General features: G+C 38.6%; 1 protein-coding gene across 2 annotated transcripts in view; it reads left to right on the top strand.

The window, feature by feature from the left end:
* The window catches only part of IREB2 (iron responsive element binding protein 2), a 61,444-nt gene that overhangs the window by 17,008 nt on the left and 16,702 nt on the right, over positions 1 to 27,734 (top strand). For both annotated transcript variants that reach the window (XM_004056602.5, XM_019011122.4), the window contains exons 3-11: positions 6,201 to 6,366; positions 8,523 to 8,660; positions 9,543 to 9,761; positions 13,805 to 13,874; positions 15,011 to 15,194; positions 16,501 to 16,640; positions 19,173 to 19,344; positions 21,280 to 21,380; positions 26,299 to 26,415. In XM_004056602.5, the coding sequence (XP_004056650.5) occupies positions 6,201 to 6,366; positions 8,523 to 8,660; positions 9,543 to 9,761; positions 13,805 to 13,874; positions 15,011 to 15,194; positions 16,501 to 16,640; positions 19,173 to 19,344; positions 21,280 to 21,380; positions 26,299 to 26,415 (1,307 nt within the window). The remainder of the gene's footprint in view (positions 1 to 6,200; positions 6,367 to 8,522; positions 8,661 to 9,542; positions 9,762 to 13,804; positions 13,875 to 15,010; positions 15,195 to 16,500; positions 16,641 to 19,172; positions 19,345 to 21,279; positions 21,381 to 26,298; positions 26,416 to 27,734) is intronic.

Raw genomic sequence — 27,734 nt, forward strand, 5'->3', positions numbered from 1 at the left:
GAGAGATTGAACCACATTGACCCTAACTGGTTAAGTAAGGAAAGCGTGGATAGGCTGGTGCCAACGAGTAAGGAGAAAGTCCCCACAGTATTGAAGAACAGATATGGTAAGAGTGGGGATCAGAGAGATTCTGAAGTTTAGGAAGCTTGCAAGATGGTATAGTTGGAGCACAAGAGCGTATGTAGAGGTGAGATGGGGAGAGTAGGGAGGAAGAAAGGAAATAAATGGGCCTTCCTGAGCTTTATACCTGTTTGAAAGTGGGGACGTAGAATTAATATTGTTGAAAAAGCAAACCAAGGCCGGACATGGTGTCTCCTGCCTTTAATCCCAGCACTTTGGAAGGCCAAGGCTGGAGGATTGCTTGAGGCCAGAAGTTGGGAGACCATCCTGGGCAACATAGGAAAATCCCATCTCTATTGAAAAAAAAAAAAAAAGAAAGAAAAATACCAGAGCATATGTCCATTTTTCACATCTGCTAATTTACTCTCTATTGTTGTAACTCTTCTACTGGAATATCTACCTGTAGGTTTAATTTAAGGGTTAAATGGAATAATTTATATAAAGCACCTCTGCATCTGCCCCTTAGTCCTAAATAAACAACTGCAGATGATATTGTTGGAAAAGTTGAGGAAGATATTTGTTATCTATTACTGCATAACAAACCAAAAGCAACAGTAAAGATTTATGACAGTCACAGTTTCTGTAGGTCAGGAATTTGCAGTGGCTTAGTCGATAGTCCTGGCCCAAGGCCTCACTCACATGGCTGACAGGCTGGCGCTCCCTGATGATGGAGAGGCTTCAGTTCTTTTCCATAAGGGCCTCTCCTCAGTGCTGCTCAATAGTCTCATAATACGCTGCTGGCTTTTCACCGAGTAATCTAAGAGAGGAAGGTTGAAGCCAAAATACTTTTATAGCCTAGCTTTGGAAGGCTCACACTGTCATCTCTGCCGTACTCTATTGAGTCAGACAAGCAGAACTGATTTCAGTACAGATTATATGACAGCATGACTATCAGAAGGCAAGTATTATTGGTATCATCTTGGAGATTGGCTACCACAGGGAGAAATAAGAAATTTTGTTTTTGTTTTGAGAGACAGTGGTATTTTTATTCATTTGCATCTTCCCTGGCAGTAGGTCTCTAGTCATTACTTTTACAAATTTAGACAAATTTGAGATAGTTGGTGCTTCTTCATGACAAAATGTTAATATTTGTGGGACCAGGTGTGGTGGCTGGCTTATGCCTGTAATCCCAGTACTTTGGGAGGCCAAGGTGGGAGGATTGCTTGAGCCCAGGAGTTCGAGAACTCCCTGGGCAACATGGCAAAACCCTATTGCTACAAAAAAAAAATTACAAGAATCAGCTGGGCATAGTGGTGTACGCCTGTAGCTCAGCTACTCTGGAGGCTGAGGTGGGAGGATTGCCCGAGCCCAGGAGGTCAAGGGTGTAGTGAGCCATGATCATGCCACTGCACTTTAGCTTGGGTGACAGAGCAAGTCCTTATCTCAAAAAAAAAATAAAATACATTTGTGATTAGTGTTTTCTCATAGCACTCTTATTTGATAATTGCTTTTTAATTTTTAAATAAGAATTTTTTAAAACCCTACTTGTTAAGTTATAACTAAAATAGTAGCCTTTTGCCCTGTCCCCAATTTCTACTCCCCAGAGAATACTGTTTTCAATTCTCTTGACTGTTTCTTCTGGTAATTTCCTCCATGTTGTTAAATTGCCATTCTTATACTACTCTTTCTTGATTTTCCAGTTTTAGACTTTAGTAGTTTTGTACTGTGAAAATGGTAATTTGGCACTTCTGTATATTTATGCAACTCATAATTTTTGGTGGAATCAATGTTCAGCATTTATGTTATGACTATAAATGTTCTTAGTCAATCCTTGTAGTAATGATGATTGTATCTCATCTCTCATATAACTTTGTATTTTTCCTGGGATTAATGGATTGCCTTTTTTTGTTTGCTTAGTACTCTATGTCCTTATGAATAAATCATCTCTGAACTCTCCAAAAGAACTAAATTCCTCCTCCTGGTATAATCATGTAATCTACCGGTTATTTTTTTTTCTTCTGTTGATGACATGCTATCTGGACTTCATCTTCTGGTCCATCTGGGACTGACTGCATTGTAGCTTGCACAGCCGTTGTCGTAGAAGAGTCTGCTCTCTCTCTGTTTTGGAGACTCTCCAAGATTTAGTGGTTTTCTGTTTTTTGTTTACTCTCTGATTTTATAGAGCATGTCCTCCACTAGTTTCCTAAGAAAGGATATCTGAGAAATACATTTTTGAGACCTTGCTTGATTAATTGATAGTTTTCCTGTGTGTAAATTTCTTGGTTGGAAATTATTTTCATTTGGAATTTTGAAGGCATTTTTCCATTGTCTGCTAGCTTTTAAGACTCCTCATAAGAAATCTCAGGCAATCCTGATTTCCTAAACTTAGTTTCTGCTTGCGTTTCCCCCATGTAGACATTTAAGTTTCAGCTGTCTCTCCTCTGTTCTGCTCAGTCCATTACCAGTCATCCATCTAGTAATACTTTGTTTTTCAAAATTTTGTTGCCTTTGCCTCACCCTGTCACTTTTTTTCTAGTGGGTTTATAACTTTTATAAACAAAAAATATTCCTGAGATTGTTTTTCCATAATAATTATCTAAGTAAAAGGTTAATCTTGTTTATAATTTCTGTGATAATATTTTCCTTCTCATTATCTCCAAATGTTCTATTAAAAAAATTTTCCCGTGTAATTCCCCTTGGTTTGGGGAATTTTTATGTTTCTGATTGAAGTAAGGATGGAAACTAATATTGGTTAAGTGCCAACTATTTATTGTAATTTGAGAGCTTTACATGTACTAACTAGATAGATGAGGTAAGGAAGATATTCTTCACATCTCTGTTAGGTAGCTGACAGTCACATTTTAGTGAGAAAATGTATCAACTTAGTCACTTTCCAAAGGCCATACCTGTAGTAAATACAGGCTTTGAATCTAGTATTTCTGATAACTGTAATCCTTTTTCTACTTTACGTACAACTTTATGAGTCTTTGTGTGTGAAAAATTTCAAACATGAAAGTAGGGAAATACACAACACTAAGAGTGAACCCTAATGTAAACTGTGGGGTTGGGGTGATTGTGATATGTTGATATAGGTTCATCAGTTGTAATAAATATACAGCTCTGGTGGGGAATGTTGATAGCGTGCATACTTTCCTACTAACCCCCATGTTTTCAGTTAACTGGAAGTTAGAGCTAGAGGTTTAATTAGATTCAGGTTTATTTATGTCCTTATTTTTGCAAGAACACTTCCTAGTTGGAACATGTAGTTTTTTGTTTCATCAGGAGGCAAATAATATCTCTAATATCTTACTTTTGGTGATGCTAAGTGGGTATGAGTGTTACCAGCTTGTAAGCTCCCCATCCACATAAATCCTAATGATTTTAGCACCCATTTGTGACCATTATCTAGATCCATTATTTCATTAGGTGTTGCACATTGGTGATCTTTCAAATTACATCATTTCTTCCACATTTACTAGCTGTAATTCTTCTATAGCAAAGTACTTTTCTCTATTTGGTTACCTGAAAGAAGGAAAGATAATATTAACTATTGATTTTCCCCCTTTATTTGTCAGTTTTCAGAGTAATGAGTTGATGCCCTAGCAACTCTCATTGGTGATCAATGAAAGGTTTTTTAAGAGTCATTATGAACTAAGGGCTATTTATATATTTGATGTATTTTGGTGAATTATAGTTAATTACTCATTTTGATGCTCAGATTGACCCGTTAGTGTCCCCATTAGTCTTTGATAAAATCTTTGGTTTCGGACACAAGATATCCCAGGCTCATTTTGTACAAATCCTTCTCCAGATTAGAGTCAGTCATTTCTCTGAAAAACTGTTCTGTTGTGTGTGTTTAGGAAATAGTGTTTAGAAACAGCAAACAGTTGTTAAGGGTTTGTTACTGTTGGGTTGTTATTCTAGGCATTTTCAGTGACAGAGCTAGAAAATACCTAATTTTTAGGAAGAGAAAAATAAATCATGAGTTCGTATCCATGTTTATAATTGAAATGTAAGGATTTAACTTGGCTACTGTGATTTTTTTTTCCAGATTTTAAAAATAAGCTTCATTTAAAAAAAAATTAACGTGCGCTATTGGAAACTGAAAAACACAAGAAATGAGGAACAGAGTCATCCACAATCATAAGCAGTTTCACATGCCCTTCTAGGTCTTGTGTGTGTATATACATAACATCCATTTTTATGTGATTGAGATCATACAGTATGTATCATGCTTTTTCACATATCATGAACATTTATTAGTTCAGAACCCCAAAGCTACCTTGTGCCGTTCAGCTGCCAACCTATTGAATGAGTCCTGATACACGCTACCTAGGTGGTTTAACAGTTCCATGTTCAAGATGTGTCTTTTCCATCAATTATACCAAGATATTTACAAATTGGCTAACTCACTATCTCTGCTTTTTATCATACATTGTCACCTCAGGACATCTATAAAGCTTAGATGTTGCAAAATAAAGATTGAACTTTGTTCACAGTAAACAGATGCGTTACCAAAAATGCACATAGAGACCTATGGTTAAAATCTAAAACCTGTCCTCTGGATATGGAGACACTAGTAAAGAGCCTTACCCTTCACCCCTTTTCCCTCTTCTATCATTTCAGTGACTAAGTACATTACTGCATCTAGCTCTTAGAAGTAGGTTAACAAATACCACTCCCAGAAGACAGGCCTTCCTAAAAAAAAGGATGTTTAAAAACGGATTATTTTACTGCCTCTACTTTTAACATACTTTGAGCCTTAGGAGTTGTTTATCCTTTACACACAACAGTATTAACTAAATTACATATATAGAACAATGGTTAGACAATCTGAACTAATGTAACTCACAGGCACGGAAGTCTTCTCTCTGCATACTTCCTCCTCCTCGCCCCCCTCCACCTCACCCAGTGAGCAGGAAATGCAAACGCTCCTGTGAAATAACAAAAAAATACTTAGTGTTACTTTAGCTGTCATTAGCTACTCTGATTTTATACTTCTGTGCTCTTGAAACCATAGTAACAAAAAGTACTTTTTTGCTTGCTGCTTGTTACACCAGTCACAATCTCTGAATAGCAGCACTAATGACTGAATATAGTTTTCTTTCTTTGTGATACCTTTTTGTACCAAAAAGGTACTCCCAATAAGGAAGTACAGTGGAAATACTGTGTGAGATATATGCTTAGTTTTTTTGTTTATCCTTTCGTTGTTTCTTTTTATTAAAATATGCATGCTAATATATTTTTAAAATTATATTTCTCATAATACACATTTGATGATCTTATGTTTAATTATTTTAAAATAATATATTATGGATATGTTTTTGAACTCTTTCTTACAGGAAAGTTAGCATACTATAAACACTGTTCTGCCCTGCTTTTTCTCTTCATGATATATGTTCTGGAGCTCACTCTTTATCAGTATGTAACTCTTCACTCTTTTAAACAGCTGCATGGTAATCCATTGTGTGGATTACAGTGATTTATTCAACTAACGCCATATTAATTCAGTCTTCTCTTTAAATCCTAAGGAAACACTTTTGTGTGGCACAATCTGGTGTGAGAATTTAATATGATTGAAAATTTTAAAATACTGAAATCACTTTCTCAATTGTGTCCTTGAAGTAATTAAGAGTGAATCAAAGTTTTTGTGAAATGAATTTTACTCACTCAGGCATTCCAATTTACTTTTAAACTTTAATCATTTTTGATGGAAAATTTTAAATTTATTACAGACTTTTATACAGTTTAATCATTTTCTTTTTGCCATACCAGGGGATGTCTGCATTCTTGAATTGAATTCTGATATTCTGTGCTTTTTAGTTTTTCTGTGAATTCCTTGAATGTGAAGTATTTGTCATAGTTGCAGTATGATATTCCTAAATTAATGCAGCTCTTGTATGAAGGTTTTTATCTCTGCTTTTTTCAAGGCTTTGAGGTTATGTACAGGAAAGTCAGTTACAAAACACCTGATGTTAACACGAATGGTGTTATACTCTAGTTTGTCAGACTAAAAATGAATTGTTTAAATTGAGAAAACAGTGCATTTTTGTTTTTGTCTAACTTTTTGCTATGGCATTTTTAAAATAATATATAGGTATGACTGTTTGCTTATTAATAGTAATATTTTCTTGAATCAGATGTTCTGCCTTACTCAATACGGGTCTTGTTGGAAGCTGCTGTACGAAATTGTGATGGCTTTTTCATGAAGAAGGAAGATGTTATGAACATTTTAGACTGGAAAACCAAACAAAGCAATGTTGAAGTGCCCTTTTTCCCTGCCCGTGTTCTTCTTCAAGATTTTACGTGAGTAATGGGTTTATTTTTTGTGAATGAACTCTTAGAGTGTGTTTCCTTTTTAAAATTCAGACTCTGGGTAGGTGTGGTTGTTCATACCTCTAATCCCAGCACTTTGGGAGGCCAAGGCAGGAAGATCACTTGAGCCTGGGAGTTTGCAATCAGTCTGGGCAACATAGTGAGACGCTGTCTGTACAAAAAAATTTTTTAAATCAGCCGAATGTAACGGTGCATGCCTGTAGTCCCAGCTACTCTGGAGGCTGAGGTGGGAGGATTACTTGAGCCCAGGAGGTTGAGGCTGCAGTGAGCTGTGATCACACCACTGCACTCCAGCCTGGGTGACAGTGCAAGACCCTGTCTCTAAAAATAAAAAATAAAATAAAAAATCAGACTTCCTAATGGATGGCTCTGTTTTTTTTGTTTTGTTTTGTTTTTGTTTGTTTGTTTAAGGTTAGTTTATAAACTTAAAAATTTTGCCCTTTCTAAACTGAAGCAATTCATTAAAAATTAGGCACTGTTTTGTACCATTTATTCAAAAACTGCTTTTGTTTAACTACCTTCTTATGATCTCTCAATAGGTTTCTCAAACTTAACATATTGAAAACTTGATTTTATTTTGAGGTAGTCTCACTCTGTCACCTAGGCGAGAGTGCAGTAATGCAGTCATAGTTCACTGCAGCCTCAACCTCCTGGGGTCAAGCGATCCTCCTGCCTCTGCCTCCCAAAGCTCTGGGATTATAGGCATGAGCCACTGTACCCAGCCATCAAAACTTGAGTTTTTGATTGTCTATCTCAACTCACCTATTTCTTTCTAAGTCTTTTCTGTTATAGTAAATGGCACCATACACTCCCATTTGTTTAGGCTTCAAATCTAGGAGTTAGCCTTGATTTTTCTCTTTAATAACCTCTAACCCAGTCTATCAGCAAGCTCTGTCAGTGCTACCTTTTAAATATATCTTGTGTCCAATTATTTCTTTCTATCTCTATCACTGTCATTGTGGTTGTAGTCCCATTCTCTCTTCACCTGGACTATAACTGCAATAGTCCCTTAACTGGTATCCTTGCTGTCACACTTGCAATCAATAGTCTGCTCTTTACACAGTAGATGGAGTGACTTGGTTACAAATGTTAAGTCGTATTATCCCTCCATATACCAGTTGGCTTCCATCACGCTTAAAATCCAGAGCCTTTACCATGCTCTGAAAGATTTTGCCTGATCTGGGTGTCCAAGGATTATTTATTGGAAGAGTTAACCTTGAGCTGAGTTTTGAAAGAGGCATAGAGGTTAGCTGGAACATCCTCTTCACCCACCCACTCAAATCTGGTTTGTGTGCCACAGCTCTTTGTACCCTATGTATGCTGCTATTACAGTACTTACGATACATAGCTGCATAAGAAATAAATGGTATTTCTTACACCATTTATTCAGAAACTGCTTTTCTTAACTACCTGCTTATGATTTCCACATAGCCAATAGGTTTCTCAAACTTAACATATTGAAAACTTGATCTTATTTTGAGATACAGTCACACTCTGTCACCTAGGCTGGAGTGCAGTGACGTGATCATAGTTCACTGCAACATCGACCTCCTGGGCTCAGGCTGTTATTGTATGCAGCTATTATAGTACTTACGATACTATTCTTTAATCATTATCTTCCCTAAAATTTTTTTGAGAGCCAGAACTATGTCTTATTTGGCCTTGTACCATTGGTGTCTAGCACATTGAAGGCATTTGATAAATGCTTGTTATATAGGTGGCTGGATAGATGGGTGGATGAATGTAAAATGGCAAAAGCTACTGTGGATAGCTTTGGGGCAACAGGAAGGCACTGGAGGAAGGGGCTGGAACTAGGGAAAGGGGAGGGTGCATCAAAAAAATACATGGCAAGAGTTTCACAGGCATTTTCCCTGAAGTTCGCTTATGCCTCAAAAATTATCTCTTATTATTTTTGGCATATTTGCCCAGGTACTTCAGTTCTCAGATAATGTTTAATGTTAATTCTCATTAAACAGGATACTCCTAACTTATAAAGTACATTATGAAAAATGAATGTAAACTAGACAGGGATGCTTTTTAAAATATGAAAATGAAAAAGTTTATCATTTATTAAGCATGTATAAAAAACAATTTGGACTATAATTTGACCATTCTTTATTTTTTAGTGGAATACCAGCAATGGTGGATTTTGCTGCTATGAGGGAGGCAGTGAAAACTCTTGGAGGTGATCCTGAGAAAGTCCATCCTGCTTGTCCGACAGATCTTACAGTTGACCATTCTTTACAAATTGACTTCAGTAAATGGTACTTCAATGCAGATATTTATAGACAGCCATGCAAGTTAATTGGCTGGAAATGTGTCATGTAGAGGAAAAGGAATAGAGATAATTTATGGCAGAGAAAAGTATGCTAAATTTAGTATTGGCTAGTATATAAAAGCTAAAACTGGTGAAAAGTTTATGGAGTGGTGGGGTTTTTTTCATATTCGTGTATTTCTGCTGCCGTTTTTGATAGAAATGAATAAGTCTAGGACCTGCTTTTTGGAGTGAACCTCTGTATTCAGTCTTTGTTTCCTTTTTTGTTTTTTAACCTACTTGTCTTTCAGAAAGAATCGAAAGATGTGAGTCATGAATGTTTTTAATTATTTGGTGATTAAAAACATTGAACTCACTAAAGCTCTATTTTCCTTCCTCTGAAATAAGTTTCTTGTATTTATAAGGCCCCTTTGACCAAGACCAAACTAGAGAAGACATATTTCTGTTGCCATAAAGTAACTTTTTAAAAACATTCCCTGGAGTAGTAGAATAAGACTGCAGTTTATTATAGCCCATGAGAGAGGTTTTGCCCTCGAGATAAACTGTAGCTCTAAATTTCTTTTAAGTTGTTAGGGGGAAAAAATCTATTTCAGTACTTGCTAAAAGTTATTTAGATTAGTAGAGTATATGAAAGTGATTTTACTGGACGCTTAGAATTCTGTTTTCATTTCTGTAAATTTAAATGACCTGTTTCTTTTTATATATATATATAATCTGAGGTTTGCCTTTGAAACCTGAGTTAAATGATACATTAGCCTTTAAACATCGTTCAGTTACTTCCAGATAGCGTTGCTAGTGTGCAGTTTTTTTTAAGAGCTAAATTTGTGTCCCTTTTAAATGGCTTTATTTTGTTTTCTTTTTGGAATGACAGTGCAATACAGAATGCACCAAATCCTGGAGGTGGTGACCTGCAGAAAGCAGGAAAGCTCTCTCCACTTAAAGTGCAGCCTAAGAAGCTTCCCTGCAGAGGCCAGACTACCTGCCGAGGATCTTGTGATTCTGGAGAACTAGGCCGAAACTCAGGAACATTTTCTTCGCAGATTGAGAATACACCCATCCTGTGTCCTTTTCATTTGCAACCAGTGCCTGAGTATGAGATTGTTTTTCTTAATGTTTATTAATACCAGGTTATTTTCCAGTTAAGAAAATCAAATTTATTCTCCTTCCCACCCAATTACTATTATGTTACCTTCACACTTAAGTACTGAATTGAATTTTTATATGTATTTTCTGTTATACTAAAAGAAGTAAATTTAGTGAAAATGGTGATCTCTAAGTACCATTCTCTCTTACCATTACTAAGAAAGCAAACTTTTCTTAAGATTTATCTGTAAATAGAATTCATCTTTTTGACGACTGTAAACAGAAAAATGGGATCTCATTTTAAACTAAAATTTTTATTTTAGTATATTTGTACCATTCATATACTCGTTAGTCATTCATATTTCTTATGTTAATTCCCTGTATATATTTTTAACATTTTTTTTCCTACTAGGGGGTTTCTTATCTTTTCCTATTGCATTAAGAGCTCTATGTTGGCTGGGCGTAGTGGCTCATGACTGTAATCCTAGCACTTTGGGAGGCCAGAGCAGGTGGATCACTTGAGCTCAGGAGTTTGAGACCAGCCTGGGCAGCATTGGTGAAACCCTGTGTCTACAAAAAATTACCCGGGTGTGGTGTCGCGCCCCTGTTGTCCCAGCTAGTCAGGAGGCTGAGGCAGAAGAATCTCTTGAACCCAGGAGGGGAGGTTGCAGTGAGCCAAGATCATGCCACTGCACTGCATCCTGGGCGTGACGGAGTGAGACTGTCGCAAAAAAAAAAAGCCGTATGTTAACAATAAAATTTTTGTTTTTTATGTTTCAAATCTAGTAAGTCCTTTTAAATAAGTGATTTCCTATATGGTAACATGGAAAGTAGTAAACATGCCTAGAAAAGAATTCTATTCCTAGGATTTGGCTAGATTTCCTAATGGGTAATTTTTTAAAATAAGAAAAAGAGTTCTATGGCCAGGCGCGGTGGCGCATGCCTGGAATTCCAGCACTTTGGGAGGCCGGGGCAGGCAGATCACCTGAGGTCAGGAGTTCGAGGCCAGCCTGGCAAACATGGCGAAACCCCATCTCTACTAAAAATACAAAATTAGCCAGGCATGGTGGCAGGTACCTGTAATCCCAGATACTTGGGTGGCTGAGGCATGAGAATCGCTTGTACCAGGAGGCAGGGATCACAGTGAGCCAAGATCATGCCACTACACTCCAGCCTGGGTGACAGAGCAAGACTGTGTCTCAGAAAAAAAAAAAAAAAAAAGAGTCGTACAGCTTTTTTAAATATGTACTATAAAGTTTCCAAACTTTTAAAATTTATTTATTTATTTTTAGAGACAGGGTCTCACTATGTTGCCCATGCTGGTCTCAAACTCTTAGGCTCAAGCGATCTGTCTGCCTTGACCTTCCAAAGTTGGTTTTTTTGTTTTGTTTTGTTTTGAGACAAAGTCTCACTCTGTTGCCTGGGCTGAAGTGCAATGTCATGAGCATGGCTCACCGCAGTCTCGATCTCTTGGACTCAGGTGATCCTCCCTCCTCAGCTTCCCAAGTAGCTGGAACTTCAGGCATGCACCACCATGCCTGGCTGATTTTTTCTGTATACAGGGGGTGTCACTGTGTTGCCCAGACTGGTCTCGAACTCCTGGCCTCAAGTGATGCTTCCACCTTGGCTGCCCAAAGTGCTGGGATTATAAGCATGAGCTACTGTGCCCGGCCATATTTTTATTTTTAAGAGAGTTATGTGAATTGTTTTTGTCTTAGTTTAAATAATTCATGTAAAATATAACAATTTATCCCATTGTTAGTAAACTGTCTTTTTTTTTGAGATGGAGGGTCTCTCTGTCACCCAGGCTGAGGTGCCGTGGCACCATCTGTAGCCCACTGCAGCCTCCAACTCCTAGGCTTAAATGATCCTCCTGCCTCAGCCTCCAGAGTAGCTGGGACTGCAGGCACACACTGTCAGGCCTGACTTATTTTATCTACCTTTTTTTGGGGTAGAGATGGGCACTTTGCTGCCCAGGCTGGTCTTGAACTGGGCTCACGCAGTCATCCCACCTTGGCCTCGCGAAGTGCTGGGACTGCAGGCGTGTGGCACTCCACCTGGCTTTTTTTTTTTTAATTTAGTAAAAAATTACTTACACTTTAGGTTTTAAAAAGTTTAACACATTTAAGATTTAGAGTAGCTAAGAGTAATGTCCATTCATTTATCCTAAGTACCAAATAATACGTTAATTCCTTTGTCCCTGACTGGATCTTCCAAATTCTGTCTAGTTCTAAAATATTGGGCTTAATATTTTTATGAAGCCACAGGTTATAGTGATCTCGTGTGCTCTTCCTTTCTAAGGATTCAGTATAATCTCTGAGTCTTTTGCCATCAAATTTTGACAGTTTTATGAAGTCACTTTCTTGTTCCTTTTGCCTAGTTGTCCTGGTTGTTAGGAGCATGTTGACTTTTGAGATTAACACCTCTTATACAGAAATTAATTTCCTGAAAAGGAAGATTTATTGATTCAAAATCATTGATTTCTTTAGTTTTTGTTTCTTTTTATAACTGGCACATCGTAAGTGCTTAGTGCTATATTTTTATTTCTAAAAATCCAATCTGCTGTAACATTTCCCCATAATTTTGACTCCGAATTACAAAGTATTAAGATAGATTATATTGTAGTTCCTGGCTATGTGATAATAGTTACTCATTTGTATCTTTTAATATGTCAATGAAGTATTAATTATTGACTTAAGAAGTTGAGTAGAAAGATGAGAGCATAACCTTTGGCACTTCAAATTACCCCCTAGTTTGAAGTCAGGTTATGAGCCAATAAATGTTTGTATGGCACTTTGTAGCCATAAGTGCTATTGAAAGGTAAAATAATTGGAGTGGCTCAGAAAGCTGTTTTCCATGAGGCCCTGAGAAAAATCTCACTAAGATATGCTTGGCTTCAAAAGATGACTCAACTATGAATTATTAAAGTAATCTTTGTTTAAAAAAAAAAAAAGTTGTCCGGGTGTGGTGGCTCACACCTGTAATCCCAGCACTTTGGGAGGCTGAGGCGGGTGGATCAATCACCTGAGATCGGGAGTTTGAGACCAGCCTGACTAACATGGAGAAACCCCATCTCTACTAAAAATACAAAATTAGCCGGGTGTGGTGGCGCATACCTGTAATCCCAGCTACTCAGGGGACTGAGGTAGGAGAATCGCTTGAACCCGGTGGGGCAGAGGTTGTAGTGAGCCGAGATCATGTCATTGCACTCCAGCCTGGGCAACAAGAGCGAAACTCCGTCTCAAAAAAAAAAAGATTGACAATTAAACAACTGTAATTATCTGGACTAATTATCTGGTCCCTGGAGGACACGTATAATTTAAGTTATATTGGTATTCTAGTCAACACCCAGTCACCAGCTAGCAGGTAAAAGAAGCAGCTTAAAGCTGTTTGAAATAATTTTTAAAAATAACTATTAGATAAAAATAATTTTTTAAAAATGGTACTATGTTACTGGTTAGAGGTAATTATTTTTGTCTCTTAGTTTAAATAATTCATGTAAACTATATTTATAATCCATGTAAAGTGAACTGCTACTTATACATAAAGTAGAGCCTTCTTTTGGTATGAGATGAATGAAAGATTTTTGCCAAAAGCTCTTTTTAAACTGTAAAATGATGTTGAGAAGTTGTTCGTCAATGCTGCATAGAAATAATCAGCGCCCATCTCCTAGTTTAATTGGCACAAGAGCCAGGTGGGGAGGAAAGTACATGCTTGTTGTTGAAGCTACTACTTTCCTCTTTTCTTGCAGCGGATAACCCAACAGTGTGTTTTTATTATCACTTAAGTACAGTTTTGGACATTGGTGTAATGTGGCTTTCTTACACTCAGTAAAATACAACTCATTTTTGTAGCTTTCTGGTGTGTTATTTTAAAGCAGAACTTTGTTGAAAAAGAAAATAATTCTGAGAAACCTAGTAAATAGTTCTTCCAAGGATTTTAAGAATATATTTGTGTATATATATATGCCTAAGAACGATGACTTAGAAAGAAACAGGGCAAGTCTTTTTTGTAATACATACGTTTAATGCCAGCTCTTCTTCCTTTTAGACCTGAAACAGTGTTAAAAAATCAAGAAGTAGAATTCGGCAGAAATCGAGAGAGGCTTCAGTTTTTTAAGGTATAAATGATTCAGGGAAATTTTTGTATTGTAATGTATAAACTAATGATAGGTACAATTTTTATATCTTTAGTTGTTTCTTTTTCTTTTCCTTTTTTTTTTTTTTTTTTTTTAAGACAGAATCTCGCCCTGTTACCCAGGCTGGAGTCCAGTGGCGTGATCTCAGCTTACTGCAGCCTCCACCTCCTGGGTTCAAGCAGTTCTCCTGCCTCAGCCTCCCGAGTAGCTAGGATTACAGGCGCACACCACCACGCCTGGCTAATTTTTGTATTTTTAGTAGAGATAGGTTTTCACCATGTTGGCCAGGCTGGTCTTGAACCCCTGGCCTCAGGCAATCTGCCTGCCTCAGCCCCCCCAAAGTGCCGGGACTACAGGCATGAGCCACCGTGCCTGCCCTATTTATTGTTTTATTTATTTATTTATTTATTTTTGAGGAAGAGTCTTGCTATTGCCCAGACAGGAGTACAGTGGTGTGATCTTGGCTCACTGCAACCTCCGCCTCTTGGGTTCATGCGATTCTTGTGCCTCAGCCTCCTGAGTAGCTGGGATTACAGGTGTGCACCACTGCCTGGCTATTTTTGTATTTTTAGTAGAGACGGGGTTTTGCCATGTTGGCCAAGCTGGTCTTGAGCTCTTGGTCTCAAGCAATCTGCCTGCCTCGGCCTCCCAAAGTGCTGTGATCACAGACATGAGCCACTCTGCCCAGCCACTTTAGTAGTTTCTAAAGGTTTTACAGTAGTAGAACGCTTTTGTTCCTCAAATGAAATCTTAATTGGAAACCCTATTGTGTAGAGAAAGATGAAAACAGTGGCTTTAGTTTAGGAGAGAGAGCTTGGAGGGAGGGCCTTGTACATTGAGACTTTCTTCTCATTCCTGAGAATCTTTGGAACACAGTTGAATACTGCCATTTGTCTGGACTTTTTGAACATTTTTATTTGACCTAAATTAATTTTGTCTTAATAAAAAATATATTTAGGTTCAGTATCTGTATATTTGTTTTTAACTATGTGATACGAACTTTGTATTTACCATATTGAACATTAGTTAAAATATTTTTAATGTTAATATTACACCTTGATTGTGAGCACAAATTTATATACTAACATTTGTATTTCTTAAATTTAAACAAAATATAGTGGAGTTCAAGAGTTTTTAAGAATGTGGCAGTGATCCCTCCTGGAACTGGAATGGCTCATCAAATAAACTTAGAATATTTGTCAAGAGTGGTTTTTGAAGAAAAAGACCTCCTCTTCCCAGACAGTGTAGTCGGCACAGATTCACACATAACGATGGTGAATGGTTTAGGGATTCTGGGGTGGGGTAAGTAAATGACTAAATATATTTCATTTCTTTTGGGGTAAGGATGTCAAGAACATTGTAAAAGAACATAAATTATTGAGTTTGTATAGCCTCTTTGAGGCTTTGTGTTTTTCATCTGTAATAACAGCGGCAACAACAAAATCCTAATTGAGAGTTTGTGATCAGTGTTGTAAAAGAGGATTTATGAAAAGAAATTTACACAGTGTCTAGCACAGCACTACCATTTGTGAAGTAATTGAATGATAATGATGATGATACGTCTACAAAGTTTGCTTCTTTGTGTAAGGTACTTTTGTGGCTTCTCCTGGTCTTCTTTATAAGTCCAGATTTCTTGCCATTTTATACAAGACGTGTCCCTTTAGCCACTCACCCACACCCATCTTAGAGAGACTAGTCATTTCTTTACTTACGTGGGCTGTCTCTTTTCTTTTTTTTTTTTTTTTTTTTTTGGAGACAGCATCTTGCTCTGTCACCCAGGTTGGAGTGCAGTGGCACAGTCTTGGCTCACTGCAGCCTCCACTTCCTGGGTTCAAGCAATTCTTGTGCCTCAACCTCCCGAGTAGCTGGGACTACAGGCACGTGCCACCACGCCCAGCTAATTTTTGTATTTTTAATAGAGATACGGTTTTGCTATGCTGGCCTGGCTGGTTTTGAATTCCTAGCCTTAAGTGATCCCCCCACCTCGACCTCCCAAAGTGCTGGGATTACAGGCGTGAGCCACTGAGCCCAGCTAGCTATGCTCTTTTATACGCCATGACTTTGCATAGGCTATTTCTTCTGGAAGAATGCTTTCTGCCGACCGTGACTTTGTTGAAATGTGGCTACTATTAACTCATCCAAGACTGGCCTCAGTTATCTTCCGAAAGTCTTAACTCCCTTGCTGAGTTCAGTGTACCTCACTTTGTAAGCTTACTCTTTCACAGGGTGTTATAATTGTTGTTTTTTTGTGCTTTTTCATTAGACTGAACTTGTTGAGGTTGGCAGAGACTGGATTCTGTTTATATCTGTATCTTGAATACAGTGCAGTGCCTAACATAATGAATACTTAAACTAATGTTTTAACTTGAATATACTTAAAACTAATATTTTACCTTGAATATAAAGGTAAAATAATAGTTTTTCGACCGTGCGAGTGGAATCATTTCTTTTGGGAAGCCTTGGGTTCAGTGTCCACATTAATAGCAATATAGCAACTCTGCAAAGTACTGTGTAAGATAAGCTCATGAAACACCTAGAGATTCAGATGTTACAGAGATAAATGATCTTTAAATATACTGTGCTAATATACCTGTCTTTATTACGTTAGGGGTTGGAGGCATTGAAACAGAAGCAGTTATGCTTGGTCTGCCAGTTTCTCTTACTTTACCAGAGGTGGTTGGATGTGAGTTAACTGGGTCATCAAACCCTTTTGTTACATCCATAGATGTTGTTCTTGGTATTACAAAGGTAAGTTAAAGTTGTGGTAGCTCTATGACTTACTGAACATTATTTTTATAAAAACTGAAGAGCTCTATGAGGGCAGGGATTTGGGTTCATTACTGCATCCTCAGGTCTCTTGACGTTAGCCACGTCATCATAGTTATCATAGTAATAACAACAAACAGAGCATTTAGTTTGTACTAATAAATACAAAGAAATTTGTTGTGTTCACTTATGTTAGCTCATTTAGTCCTTATAACAAGCCTGTGAGATGGATACTATTACTATTCTCATTGTAACTCTGAGAAAACTAAGGTACAGTAGGGTTTAGTGACTTACCAAAGGGTCGAAGGCCTGAGTAGTAAGGGGTAGAGCAAAGATTCCAGGCAGTCAGATTCTTGAGTCCATTGTCTTAACCATTATGCCTTATTAGTGCCTTGTTGCCTTAATAAACACTTGTTGACTACATTATTTTTTTTCTCTTTTTTACGTGAATTTAAAAAAAATGTTTAGCACAAGTTGATTGTGTCTTCTTTAATTAAATTATTTGCCCATTAGAAACTGTTGCTCTACTAAGTAATGCTTTCAAAAACGTGGACTGTAGAAATGTGATATATCATTTTTCTGTTGCCGTTTTAACATTTCTCTGTATTATTATGTAAAAATCTTCTCTCTGAATTTTTAAAATACTGGCTTCAGAACTTCAGTACATACACTGAGCTTCTTGAGCATATTAATGCACAGGCTCACGGATTTCCTAGTGAACAATAATTTGTAACTCTTCTTCCTAAATGTCTGGCCTTTGCTAACTTTATTTTAATGATTAAGTCCTATTTTGTTAAATTAATGTACCCAGAAAATGTTCCACATATAATTCCAATTTGGGTCCCAATCTCAGCATTTTTGGTTAGATAATTGGTACGAAGGCTTTCAGGAGTATCAATCTCAGCATTTTTGGTTAGATTATTGGTACGAAGGCTTTCCGGATACTCCAGCGTAAGGAAATGATAATGCCTCCCTCTCAGCATTTGGTATTGATCCTTCTTCCCTAATTAGAAAAGAATTTGGCATCTTAGAGAAATTATTGATTCAACATATGGTACCAAAAGATCAAGCAGTAAATTGGGAATTGCAGGATTATTCCTAGAGGAAAAGGAGTATCCCATTCTGTTTTTACAGAAATCAATTCTTTACTTTAGACATCCTGAAAATTAACGCTGCTTTTTAGCCTTCTCTAGCTGTTTTTTCCTGACAATATCACTGTGTGTTTTTGACATTTTAGTTTATTGTTAAAAAATTAATCTATTATATATGTTTACATTTATTGAATATATTATTACTTCTTTTTTGAGATCCTGTTCCATTTGTGATCCTTATAGGAGTAATCCTGTATTGTTTTTTTGATGAGAGCAGCATTTGGTTTGTAATATCTAATCTGTGTTTCTTTCATCCTAAAAAATAAAACCATAAATGAGGAAACATCTTTACACTTAGGGTTTGAGTTTCTGTATCTATAAAAAAGGGTTTGGATTAAGTGATCCCTGGCACTTATAAAATGTTAGGGCTTAATAGTATTCATAGATCGAGGATAGTTTCATTCTTACTCGCCTCCTTAGTCACTCTTCCTATACCAATCTGAGACCATTTTACAATTTAGAAAAGACAAATAACTGGTTGGGTTACTTGATAGTATAATAACCAAGAAAAATAATTTTAGAAGGAATTAAGTTTGAAACCACATGTTAACAAATTCTACCAAAGTGGGATTTGCCTGTGATTAAAGATGCTGTAAACATTTGGGCCAGTAGTTATAATTTGAAAAATGTTTATAGCCAGTATATAATTTTTTATTTAAATATACAGTTTCATCAGTCTATTAGTATTTCATTAAGTCTAAGATGCCATCAGTGGTTAGCAAACACCACTGTTTTATGCGCTGCTAAGAAAGAATAAAGGGCTGTGTGCAGTGGCTCACACCTGTGGGACGCCAAGGCAGGAGCATCACTTGAGGCCAGAAGTTCAAGACCAACCTGGTCAACATTGTAAGACCCTGTCTCTACAAAAAAAAAAAAAAATTAAAAATTAGCTGGGTGCGGTGCACATGCCTGTAGTTCCAGCTGCTCTGGAGGCTAAGGTGGGAGGATTTCTAGAGCCACGGTGTTGGAAGCTGCAGTGAGCTGTGACCACACCACTGCTCTCCAGCCTGGGCAACAGAGTGAGACCCTGTTTCTAAAAGAAAGAAAGAAAAAGGGCTGCCAGCTAAACAGACACACTATTGAGTTGAGGTACCCTGATTTCAAAGACATGAAAATGTTAATTATAGCCAGCTTGAGCTTTCAGGCCCCTTTCTACCCTGATTAACAGTGACATTGGACCAGTCTTCTCTTTACTTCTTATCTTAAAATACTCCCAAAACCAGAATGAGTTGATTCATAAGGACAATGAAGGATCTCATTCCTTCACCATCACTAGTATTGGTTAAAAATTATAGTTTTCAGACAATCGTTGCTAATCTTATCTTTGCAATTTTGTATGTGTTTCTGTGTATTCCTTATATAGCACCTCAGGCAAGTAGGAGTGGCTGGAAAGTTTGTTGAGTTTTTTGGAAGTGGAGTTTCACAATTATCTATAGTTGATCGAACTACAATAGCAAACATGTGTCCGGAATATGGTGCTATCCTCAGCTTTTTCCCTGTTGACAATGTGACATTAAAACATTTAGAACATACAGGTAAGAAGATAAAAGATCACTAGAATAAACATGTTACATTTCCAATGTGTTTGATAATATTTTATAAATTACTACCTTATCCATGTTATTTACTATTCACAAAATTACATTATGTTGAAACAACAACTTTCAAGCAAACATCAGATGTCTTTAAAGAGTGTTGTGTCCTCAAACCCTAGTTCCCTGTGACGCATTGAAAGCAATTTAAAGGAATTATTCAAACCATTGATCCTGACTTGACTGTTTCCCCATAATGATGGATACCTCCACCTCTACTTAGGGGTCATAGGTTGCAATTTAATGGAAGTCACCCTTAAACATATTCACAGCAGTCCCCTTCTACAACCAAGAGTAGAGGAGCTATCAGACAAAGGGGTTTGGGAACCAGTCTTCTATCTAAAGAAGAAGAAGAAGCGCAAAATTTTGCAAAAAACAACATAGGACCACAGGTTCTAAATCTTTTTGTAACCTGATTAACTAGAAATTTTGGCCACTCTTCCATTGGCTATTTAGATTAAAACAGAAAGTACCTACAAAACAAGATATGTTGATATTTCATAAGTCTGCTATTTAAAAAGTAAGATCTCTTTTTTTAATCTCTTTAATGAAGTAATCATTGCTGAGTTACTCATTTCTAAGTATAGATATATATTTGGAGGATATATTCTAGTATTCTTCAGTGTGCGGGCAGATTATTATGTTAGTTAATCAGACAGCAAAATTGATGAATGGTTATATAGAATCCTGGAGGGAATGATCCCCCCAAATGCAAAACTTCTGCATTTGAGTTAGTAGAACATTCAAAGTAGAAATGGTTAGAAGTGCCTCATTCCTTGCATATTAATCTTGAGTTAAGGTTTTAGTGATCCTGTGTAACAAATTATCCTAAAATTTAGTGGCTTGCACAAGCAGTAATTACTAGCTCATGGTTTCAGTGGGGTCGGTAATTCAGACAGGGCACAGTGGGGACAGCTCATCTCTGTTTCATGTCTTGAGCCTCAACTGCAAGATTTGAAAGGCAGGGCCTGCAATCCTGAAGGCTTGTTGTGCTTGCATGTCTAACAGCAAATTATGAGCTGTCAGCTGAGGACTTAGGTAAGTCTATCAGGCAAAACACCCTCATGTGGTTTCTCCGTGTAGTCTGGGCTTGCTCACATGGTAGATTCTCAAAGGTTAGGAGAAAGAGAAATGTAAATGAATATGTAAATAGTATTTGTTTCTTGTTCATCACTGGAATTCAGTATCCTTACACCCAAAGATTTCAAAATTCCTTACTGAGGCCAGGCTCAGTGGCTTACAGCTATGATCCTAGCACTTTGGGAGGCTGAGGCGGGAGGATCACGTGAGTCCAGGAGTTTAAGACTAGCTTGGGCAACATAGCAAGACCCCCATCTGTACAAGAAAATTAAAAATTAGCCAGGTGTGGCAGTACAGACTTATAGTCCTAGCAACTTGAGAGGCTAAGGCGGGAGAATCACTTGAACCCAGGAGTTCAAAACTGCAGTGGGCTATGATGGCACCACTGTACTCCAGCCTGGGTGACACAGTGAGACCCTGTTTCTAAAAATAATAAATTTATTGGTGGGGTGTGGTGGCTCATACCCATAATTCCAGCCCTTTGGGAGGCCAAGGCAGGAGGATCTCTTGAGGCTGGGAGTTCGAAACCACCCTATTAAAAAAAAAAACAAGACCCTCCCGCCACCCCATCTGTACAAAACATTTGTAAAAAAAAAAAAAATTAACCAGACACGGTGGGGTGCTACTTGGGAGGCTGACATGGGAGGATTGCTTGAGCTCGGGAGGTCAAGGTTGCAGTGAGCTGTGATTGCAGCACTGCGCTCCAGCCTGGGCAACAAAGTGAAGCCCTGTCTGAAAAAAATAATAGCTAAATAAATTTCTCACTGCATTTTGTTGTTTTGTTCATCTTCGTTTTAGGTTTTAGCAAAGCCAAACTCGAATCAATGGAAACATACCTTAAAGCTGTGAAATTGTTTCGAAATGACCAGAATTCTTCAGGAGAACCTGAATACTCCCAGGTATATGCAGAATAACCCACCTCGTAGTAAAGAGTGTAAATTGTGGTGTAATCCCAGCGCTTTGAAAGGTTGGGGTGGGTTGATTGTTTGAGTTCAAGAGTTTGAGACCAGCCTGGGCAATATGGTAAAACCCTGTCACTGCAAAAAAATACAAACATTAGCTGGGCATGGCTTGCGCCTGTGGTCCCAAGTACCTGGGAGGCTGAGGTGGGAGGATCACTTGAGCCTGTGGGGCGAAAGAAAGTTGCAGTGAGCTGAGATTGTGCCACCGCACTCTAGACTAGGTAACAGAGTGAGACTTGTGTCAAAAAGGAAAAAAATAATAATAATAAATTCTGGAGCACCTGACCACCTGGGTTTGAATCCCAGCTCTAAGACGTGTTAGCTGTATAACCTTGGGCAATTTATTTAGCCTTTCTGCCTCAGTTTTCTCATCTGTTAGATACGACAATAATATCTACCTCTAAGGATTCTTAGATATTAAAAACAAATTCATAGAATAGTTCCAGACACATAGTAAATGCTCAATAAGGGATAGCTGATCTTTTTGTTTTGCTTTTTGAGACCCAGTCCGGCTCTGTCACCAGACTAGAGTGCAGTGGCACAATCGTGGTTCGCTGTAGCCTCAACCTCTGGGCTCAAGCTCCCACCTTGCTGGGATTACAGACATGAGCCACCACCATGCTTAACCCCTGTTTTGTTTTAATATTACTATTTTTTTAATATTATTATTTTTTGGACCCTGGGCAGGGTCTCATTTTATTTTACTGCCCAGGCTGGTCTCAAACTTACGGTTTCAGGGGATTCTCTAGTCTTGGCCTCCCAGAGTGCTGGGATTACAGGCATGAGCCACTGGACCTGGCTGAAGGGGTAGCTATCATTATTATTATTTAAGTAATGTTATTGTAGCCCAGTGCTTTTGTTTTATTCATTAATTTTACATAGAGTTTTATTATAGTGAATTTTGTTATATCTTATGAAGTCTAGTTGTGGTTTTTGGATTTTTTTTTTTTTTGGTAGAGAGAGGATTTTGCTCTGTTGCCTAGGGTGGTCTTAAACTCCTGGCCTCAAGCAATTCCTCCTGCCTTGGCCTCTCAAATTGCTGGGATTACAGGTGTGAACCACCAAGCCCAGCCTATGAAGTCTAATTTTTTAGTGTTTAAAATAATAGTAGTGACTCTTAATTCTTTGCTCTAATTTATTTCTACTTTATGATAAGAGTAATATCTCCCTTCAGAATAATCAGTTTTGATGTTATCTGCATCTGGTTTACTTGTGTATTTTACAAAATTCCGCTATTAAAGGTATACACTATTATGCAGTCTTACGTGTTAGTTTTAAAGATATTTTACAATCTAAGTAAATACTTACCTGAAATTATCCAGGAGTAGTGGCATGCTCCCGTGGTTCCACATCCTCAGGAGGCTGAGTAGGGACAATGGCTTGAGCCCAGGAGGTCAAGGCTGCAGTGAGCTGTGGTCATGCCACTGCACTCTAGCCTGGGCAACAGAATGAGACACTGTCTAAAAAAAAAAAAAAAAAACTGTTGGAAATTTATATCAAAATAGGCAGAATTCACTTCCAGGGAAGCCTTAATTTTAATAAAATTCATTTTCTAGGAGTGCATCAAGGATTTCTAACAACATGGTTTTACAGTTTTGGTTAACTGTTCATTAAACTCCATGAGGACAGGAACTTTGGTTTGGTATTGTATCCCCAGCTCCTAGAACAATTGCTGGCACATAGTAGATATTCAGTAAACATGTTAGGTGAATAAATGAATACATATAGGACCCATAGAAATTGAATTTGTGTGCTACTTTGGGCAAATCTTTTTACTTCTGATCATTTTCCAATCATTTTCACCTCTATTAGATCTAGTGCTTTGTCCATTTTTTTTCCTTGTTCGCATTTTTTAAAATCCATAAATGGAAAGAATAAGAACAATGGGAAAACTTTGGTGGTAGAATAAAGTGAAATAAATGTGCCTGTTAAAAACCGTTGGCCAGGTGCGGTGGCTCACGCCTGTAATCCCAGCACTTTGGGAGGCTGAGGCAGGCAGATCACCTCCTGAGGTCAGGAGTTCACGACCAGCCTAGCCAACATGGTGAAACCCCATCTCTACTAAAAATACAAAAAAAAAAATTAGCCAGGTGTGGTGGTGGGGGCCTGTAATCCCAGCTACTCTGGAGGCTGAGGCGTGAGAATCGCTTGAACCCAGAAGGCGGAGGTTGCAGTGAGCTGAGATGACACCACTACATTTCAGCCTGGGCAACAGAGTGAGACTGTCTTAAAAAAAAAAAAAAAAGTCTGGCCGGGCGTGGTGGCTCACGCCTGTAATCCCAGCACTTTGGGAGGCCGAAACGGGCGAATCATGAGGTCAGGAGGTCCAGACCATCCTGGGTAACACGGTGAAACCCCATTTCTACTAAAAATACAAAAAATTAGCTGGGCATGGTGGCATGCGCCTGTAGTCCCAGCTACTCAGGAGGCTGAGGCAGGAGAATTGCTTGAACCTGGGAGACAGAGGTTGCAGTGAGCTGAGATGACACCACTGTACTCCAGCCTGGGCAACAGAGCGAGACTCTGTCTCAAAAAAAAAAAAAAAAATTTCCCAGCAGACCAGGTGTGGTGGCTTATGCCTGTAATTACAACCCTTTGGGAGGCCAAGGCAAGAGGATTACTTAAGGCCAGAAGTTCAGGACTAGCATCATAAGTAAGGCCCTGTCCCTAGAGAAAGGGGATGGATGGCCCGAGCCCATGAGTTTGAAGCTGCAGTGAGCTATGATTGAGTCAATGCACTCCAGCCTTGAGTGATAGCAAGACCCACCCATGCTGGAGTGCAGTGGCGTGATCACGGCTCACTGCAACCTCCATTTCCTGGGTTGAAGTGATTCTCCTGCCTTAGCCTCCTGAGTAGCTAGGATTACAGGCATGTGCCACCATGCCCGGCTTTTTTTTTTTTTTTTTTTTTTTTTTTTTTGAGACAATCTCGCTCTGTCACCCAGGCTGGAGTGCAGTGGCACGATCTCGGCTCACTGCAAGCTCTGCCTCCCAGGTTCATGCCATTCTCCTGCCTCAGCCTCCCAGGTAGCTGGGACTACAGGTGCCCGCCACCACACCTCGCTAATTTTTTTTTTTTTGTATTTTTAATAGAGACGGGGTTTCACCTTGTTAGCCAGGATGGTCTCGATCTCCTGACCTCATGATCCACCTGCCTCGGCCTCCCAAAGTGCAGGGATTACAGGCCTGAGCCACCGCGCCCGGCCTATTTTTTGTATTTTTAGTAGAGACGTGGTTTCACTGTGTTGGCCAGGATGGTCTCAAACTCTTGACCTCAAGTGATCCACCCGCTTTGGCCTCCCAAATTGCTGGGATACAGACATGAGCCACCGCGCCCGGCCCAAGACCCTGTCTCTTAAGAAAAAAACAAAAACAAACCTGACCGTGTAAAGAAATAAAACTAAAATCATTAGGATGTTGATTTCAAGAGAAACTTCTTAAATGGATATTTATGGGCAAAGACTAGGATCGCCTGAATCCATTAAATGAAAGTATAAGTAAGCCAGGTGTGGTTATTCTTGCGTGTAATCCCAGCACTTTGGGAGGCTGAGGCGGGAGGATTGCTTGAGCTCAAGACCAGCCTGGGCAACATAGTGAGACCTCACCTCTGCTAAAATTCACTTAGCCAGGCATGGTGGCGCATGCCTGTAGTCCCAGCTACTTGTGGGGCTAAGGCGGGAGGATCACTTGAGCCCAGGAAGTTGAGGCTGCATTTAGTCCTGATTGTGCCACTGCGCTCCAGCCTGTGTAACAGAGTGAGACCCTTTCACAATAAAAATAATAATAATAATAAATAAATAAAGTGTAAGTAGTTGGATCAGTCAGAATAAACAGGGATATAAAATAATGTTGAAAGCCATGATGAAAAGTTTCAAGATGGTTATATTCACATAAGATGCATGAAGGAAACGATAGAAATGCCAGAAGAAATAAATAGGAATCTAGTTGGAAGTGGGATTTTTAACAAAAAATACATTTCTTAACCAAGGAATAGAAGCCTGAGTTGCAGCAGGCTGGCCAGTGAAACCCTCTGGAACAGGAAAAAGAACGCTTTCTCTGCTGTGTCCCTTCAGCACCCTCTAGTGACCAGTCTTCACATCATGTGTGCTGACAAAGGAGAAATGTTTACTAACCGTTAACCTCTGTGATCACAGAGCAGGCAGGAGGGTGAATTTGGAGCTCAGAGGCAATAAGTTGATAGCTGGCATAGGCATCTATTTTATCATTGGACATCTGTTAAGACAGTGTTTATCTTTGTGGGAAAAAACACTTGGGAAACCAGGTTTTTTTTTTGAGACGGAGTCTCGCTATGTTGCCCAGGCTGGAGTGCAGTGGCGCGATCTTGGCTCACTGCAAGCTCCGCCTCCTGGGTTCATGCCATTCCCCTGCCTCAGCCTCCTGAGTAGCTGGGACTACAGGCGCCCACCACCACGCCCGGCTAATTTTTTTGTATTTTTTAGTAGAGACGAGGTTTCACTGTGTTAGCCATGATGGTCTCGATCTCCTGACCTCGTGACCTGCCCACCTCGGCCTCCCAGAGTGCTGGGATTACAGGTGTGAGCCACCACGCCCGGCCCCAGATTTTGTATATGCAGTACAATTGGTGTTGTGGTAGTTTAATTGCATACTGATCTACTAGTCTTGATTTTAGCAAATTTTCATGTTTCGTACATTTAAATGTGCTTGTTTAAAAATCTTTATTTCTTGGGGTTGAGGGTGTATTATACTATTAAAATAAATTGCATTAAAATAAATACAAATATACTTACTCTGCTTTAGAAAGTAATGCTTCAGTTGGAATCTCTCGTAAGGAATTAATTCTAATTCCTTGTTCTTTCTCTTTCTCATTTCTTAGGTGATCCAGATTAATCTGAATTCAATAGTTCCATCTGTTAGTGGTCCAAAAAGACCTCAGGATAGAGTTGCTGTGACAGATATGAAAAGCGATTTCCAGGCTTGCTTAAATGAAAAGGTAGGTTACTTTATTCTTATCCGTGTTTTTCAGCCAGCTTTGTGCTAAGTAGTAAAGAACCAACAAGGTGACCCATAAACTCAATTCACTGCTATGTTTTATATATTATGGCACACACCAGCAGCCCCCTTATTTTCCTTCTGTCTAATGTGCAAGTCAGTCATTAGGTAAGCTTGTTCCCAGTTCCATTGTGAGGATCAGAGATTGATTGTGTCTATTTAAATTAAAATTATATACAATTTGAAATTGAGTTTCTTAGTCACAGTAGTCTCATTTTTAAATGCTGAATACATATGGGTCTTGTATTGATGAACAGCATAGATAATTGAATAGTTACATCATCACAGAAACTTTTTTTTTTTTTTTTGAGACAGAGTCTCACTTTGTTGCCCAAGCTGGAGTGCAGTGGCACCATCTCGGCTCACTGCAACCTCCCTCTCCCGGGCTCAAGCGATTCTCCTGCCTCAGCCCCCAAAGTAGTTGGAATTACAGGAGTCTACCATCATTCCTGGGTAATTTTTGTATTTTTAGTAGAGACAGGGTTTCACCATGTTGGCCAGACTGGTCTTCAACTCCTGACCTCAAGTGATCTGCCCACCTCAGCCTCCCAACAGTGCTGGAATTATAGCCATGAGCCACCGCACCTGGCCTACTGTCATAAAATTTGGTAAATGTGACCGAGTAGCAAGTGGTCTCTGGCTTTTGAGGGTTTGTATTTTCTGTTTGAGAATCACAGTTTTAGTCTTGTCACTTTCTCTATTCTGAGATCTCTAGTACTTGGCTTTCCTTTCAGAGCCTTTCTTTTTATGATTTCTTGACTTTTTGTTCAGAAAGTGTTAAACTTGTACAAAAACAAAATAGTCCACTGAATTGCCATGTACCTGTCAATTAGCTTCAATAATTAGCAACTCATAGCCAATCTTGTTTCAGCTATGCTACACTCACACACATAGGATCCCTTTGGAGGAAATCTTCGGGGTCATTTTAACAGAAAAAAATTTCTGCCATCTCTTGAGAATTACTATAAACAGGGATGATTAAGAACAACAAAGCCAAATAAGATCTGGATTCTGGGTGGTAGGCTGGACTCGCTTAGTAGATAAAAGTTTTGCTTGTGAACATCACCAGACTCCTGTCGTGCCTATGCAGATTTATGCTTCAGCTGAATTACAACTACTGAATGTTATGGGCCTTTAGCATCACTCACAAAAAGGATTTTTAATGTTAAATCATCAAATGTCCGGTGTCTGCTATGTTTTCTGCCGGTCTTTTATTCTGTACATACCCAGAATATTTAGTTTATATTTTTGTGGAAATTT

This window comes from Gorilla gorilla, chromosome 16, assembly GCF_029281585.2.
Source record: "Gorilla gorilla gorilla isolate KB3781 chromosome 16, NHGRI_mGorGor1-v2.1_pri, whole genome shotgun sequence".
In the NCBI taxonomy this organism is placed as follows: Eukaryota; Metazoa; Chordata; class Mammalia; order Primates; family Hominidae; genus Gorilla; species Gorilla gorilla.